The sequence below is a fragment of the Pleuronectes platessa genome, chromosome 9 (genome assembly GCF_947347685.1).
Source record: "Pleuronectes platessa chromosome 9, fPlePla1.1, whole genome shotgun sequence".
In the NCBI taxonomy this organism is placed as follows: Eukaryota; Metazoa; Chordata; class Actinopteri; order Pleuronectiformes; family Pleuronectidae; genus Pleuronectes; species Pleuronectes platessa.
This window is the reverse complement of record NC_070634.1, coordinates 11,757,878-11,760,979: the sequence shown is the minus strand read 5'-3', so window position 1 is coordinate 11,760,979 and position 3,102 is coordinate 11,757,878. Positions and strand designations below refer to the sequence as shown.

The 3,102-nt window shown below is 43.9% G+C and overlaps 1 protein-coding gene across 1 annotated transcript; it reads left to right on the top strand.

The window, feature by feature from the left end:
- Window positions 1–580: 580 nt before the first annotated feature.
- Window positions 581–2,719, top strand: org (oogenesis-related gene). The gene is made up of 6 exons (XM_053430709.1): window positions 581–739; window positions 846–917; window positions 1,005–1,224; window positions 1,911–2,068; window positions 2,433–2,537; window positions 2,608–2,719. The coding sequence occupies exons 1-6, from the start codon at window positions 581–583 to the stop codon at window positions 2,644–2,646; spliced, it is 753 nt and encodes a 250-aa protein (XP_053286684.1). The 3' UTR covers window positions 2,647–2,719.
- Window positions 2,720–3,102: the final 383 nt, after the last annotated feature.

The following is a 3,102-nucleotide window of genomic DNA, read 5'->3' as shown; positions in this document are numbered from 1 at the left end:
AGTTACAGGATGTTTTTTATGTGCAGTATGAATGCAAATATTGAGCATTTCATTTCATTTCCGTTTTTTTTACCTCATTGTTGTTTTTCTCAGACTGTAATGTAATACTACCAACGTTTAAGCCTTATAGGGCTTCACCTGCCGTTTATATTCAATTTTATTTTCTGGTTTTGTTTTGTCAAAATTTGATTGTGATGCTTTTATTTAAAGCACTTTGTGTTGAATTGTGCTTTATAATTAAAGTTTATTATTATCATGATAAACTGCATTTGAACATTTCCCTCGTCTGAACAACCACTCAGGCCTACTTACATTCCACACCTGATCCGTTTTCTTTGCTCTTCGTTATTATGCGACATATTTAAGATTCGTGAATGTGTCAACAATCTAAACACATGAATACAACACATTCCATTCATAAACATATAACACTGACGCACACTGAGCCCGCACTGGTCCCGTGATCACCATCCTCGGCCAGTTCCCGGTTAATTGATGGGAGTCGCTCATTGGTCCTTGCCGATTGCACCAGGTGTATGTGCTCACAGCGATTGGCTCCCCAGCAGTGACCTCGGGGTACATGACCCTCCCCCTCAGGCTTCTCTCAGTGCAACCCTCCATCTTGTCCTCGGTGCAACTCGGCAGCGCCACCAGGCTTCAGACTCGCAGCAGGATGACGACGAGTGAAGTCCACAGAGACACCGTGGAGCAGGAGCAGGCCCAGGCCCAACACTCTGAGGTAAACATGGGTTCAATGTGTCCGAGGTGCTCCAGTCATCTGAAGTCACCGTGGAGTTTGTGTATTTGTGTCTGTGTCGTGACCGGTGTCCTCTCCTCACCTGCAGGACAGAGTCGTGCGCAGAGACGGTGCGCTCCGCTCCATTCTGCGCGGTCTCTTCTGGCCCTTCGGCATCATGGTACGTGCGCTAGCTAAAGTTAACATGACACCTTTTTTATTGTTTGTCACATTTAAACAAAAGCTTAACTTTAGCTCTGGTTTCCAGGTGCGTGCGTACCGCGGGGTTTGGTGGGTCCTGGGCTTCCGGCCGCCACAGGAAGTGGCCATCGTCAGCTCCGAGGCCCCCAGTCCGGCGCGCCAGAGCCTCGCCGGCCGCAAGCGCCTGCACCGGGTCACACGGCTGTTGCTGTCCATCCTGCCCCGCATGGTGCAGGGCGCCCTGGGCTACCCGGTGTCCAGCAGCATCGGTCGCTCCCTCTCTCCAGGTGAGCTTGTTTCAGTCACTCTACAGCACGGTGCTGTAGGTCATGGCCACTTCTTGACTTGAGTCCTGCTGAAGCGAGGTACAAAAAACGTGTTTGCGATGTGATCAGTGCCATGATTCCATTTAACTTGAAGCCGTTCGTCTGTGTCAGAGTAGAATACATTTAAATGTCATTTCCTTTTACTAAACTTGATTGTAAAAACTCAACTAGAATGGAAGTCTCCAGAGGAACATAACTCAAATGCTCGTTGTCCTGCATGTTTCTCATATCAACTGAAGATTAATTCGATTCAGACTATTCTTAGCTTTAGTTTCTGAGAGATGGTTTTCCTCCTGTCTAAGCCTGATCCTCATGCTAGATAACAAAATGCTCCCTATATCTGTTTTTCTCATCTTTATTTCCACACGAACTTTCACACTTGTAGATTAGTCTTGTACATATGCATCTTTTGCAATCGCTATACATGAGTTATTCCCTGGTAAGCCTAGATTGTTATGTGGGAAAACCATCTTCTGCCCTCACGCATCCTACATGCTTCAAAGTATTATATCTATTCCTTATCTAACAAACTTCAAGAAGTGCGGTTTGGAAACCTCAACTTAAGTCGCACTTGAACCTGTAGATGGCCATGAAAGATGTTTCTCTGCACGATCATATATTTTTTTTTATTTTTCTTTCCCTGACAGAAATCAGAATCTCTCCTACTAAACCTTGTGGAAAGGGCAGCAAGAGAAAGCAGGATGAGTTGGACGAGGATGAGGAAGAAGAGCATCCGACCTGGGTGGAGGCGCTCAATCAGGAGCTCGCCGATGATGAAGACGCCGAGGAGGATCCAGACTATGAGGTTGGTGCAATAGCCCAAAGCATCTCTTCCTACTTTAAGGGCATGGTCACGCAAATGTATAAGTTGACTTCCAATTTGTGTTTGATGAAGCGAATAAAACCCATCTGCAGTGACATTCTCACATGGATGTGTCCTCAACCTGCTGTAGACTGAAAATGTTAAGAGAACACAGAACTCTTTAAATCCTTATCTGAAGTAATGGAGACTGAAGTGCCTTGAAATATTGCAAGAACTACAATGTTTTAGTGTCATTAATGGCTTGTTAAACTCCACACCTTCACGCTCCGACCATTGTGCACTGAAGTTGTATAAAGTAAATTGTCTTGGCTTCGAACAACGTGTATTGACACCGACCATTTCTCAGCCTACTACTGTCGACACGGATAGTGAGGAGTACTGCTCACACAACAATACAGAGAGTGACATTGAGGTTTCGGGGCATGGCGTGGTCATTGAGGACGTGAACGTGGTAAGATAATTTCTGAAATATTAATCGGCCAGCGATCAGATTGTGCACTAACACTATTTTGTGTTTACAGGATATTGATCAATCCTCTCCAGTTGCTTGTCCTGTTTAATGCATCATGTTGACTGTTTTCATCGTTTTTGTAAATTTATTAATATCAATAAAACTTTGTCCTATACCTTGAATTTGCTGTGTTCTCTCACTAGATGGCAGTAACAACACGTTTGTTCAGCAGGGGATATGTGTTAAAAGGCTCTTGGTACTTCACTTCAAGGTTCTCTAAATGTGGCTGCTATGTTCAGTTCTAAACTAGGTATATAAAAAGTAGCAGGGTTCAGGCTTTATCTGGTGATCACCTCCACTTTTATATTTACTGTGTTTGGATGATTTACTTCCAATAGTAGAAAATAAAGAAATGGATGCTTTGAAAGATTAGGAAGCCCCTCATTAAGCAGCCTAAAATTAAATGGTGCTGATTTGCAAATATGAATAAAAAGCTGAAGTATCCACAGCACTTGATCAATACTTGATGTGCTGCGCTTTAGACAAAGCTTGTGTCCTAAATAAT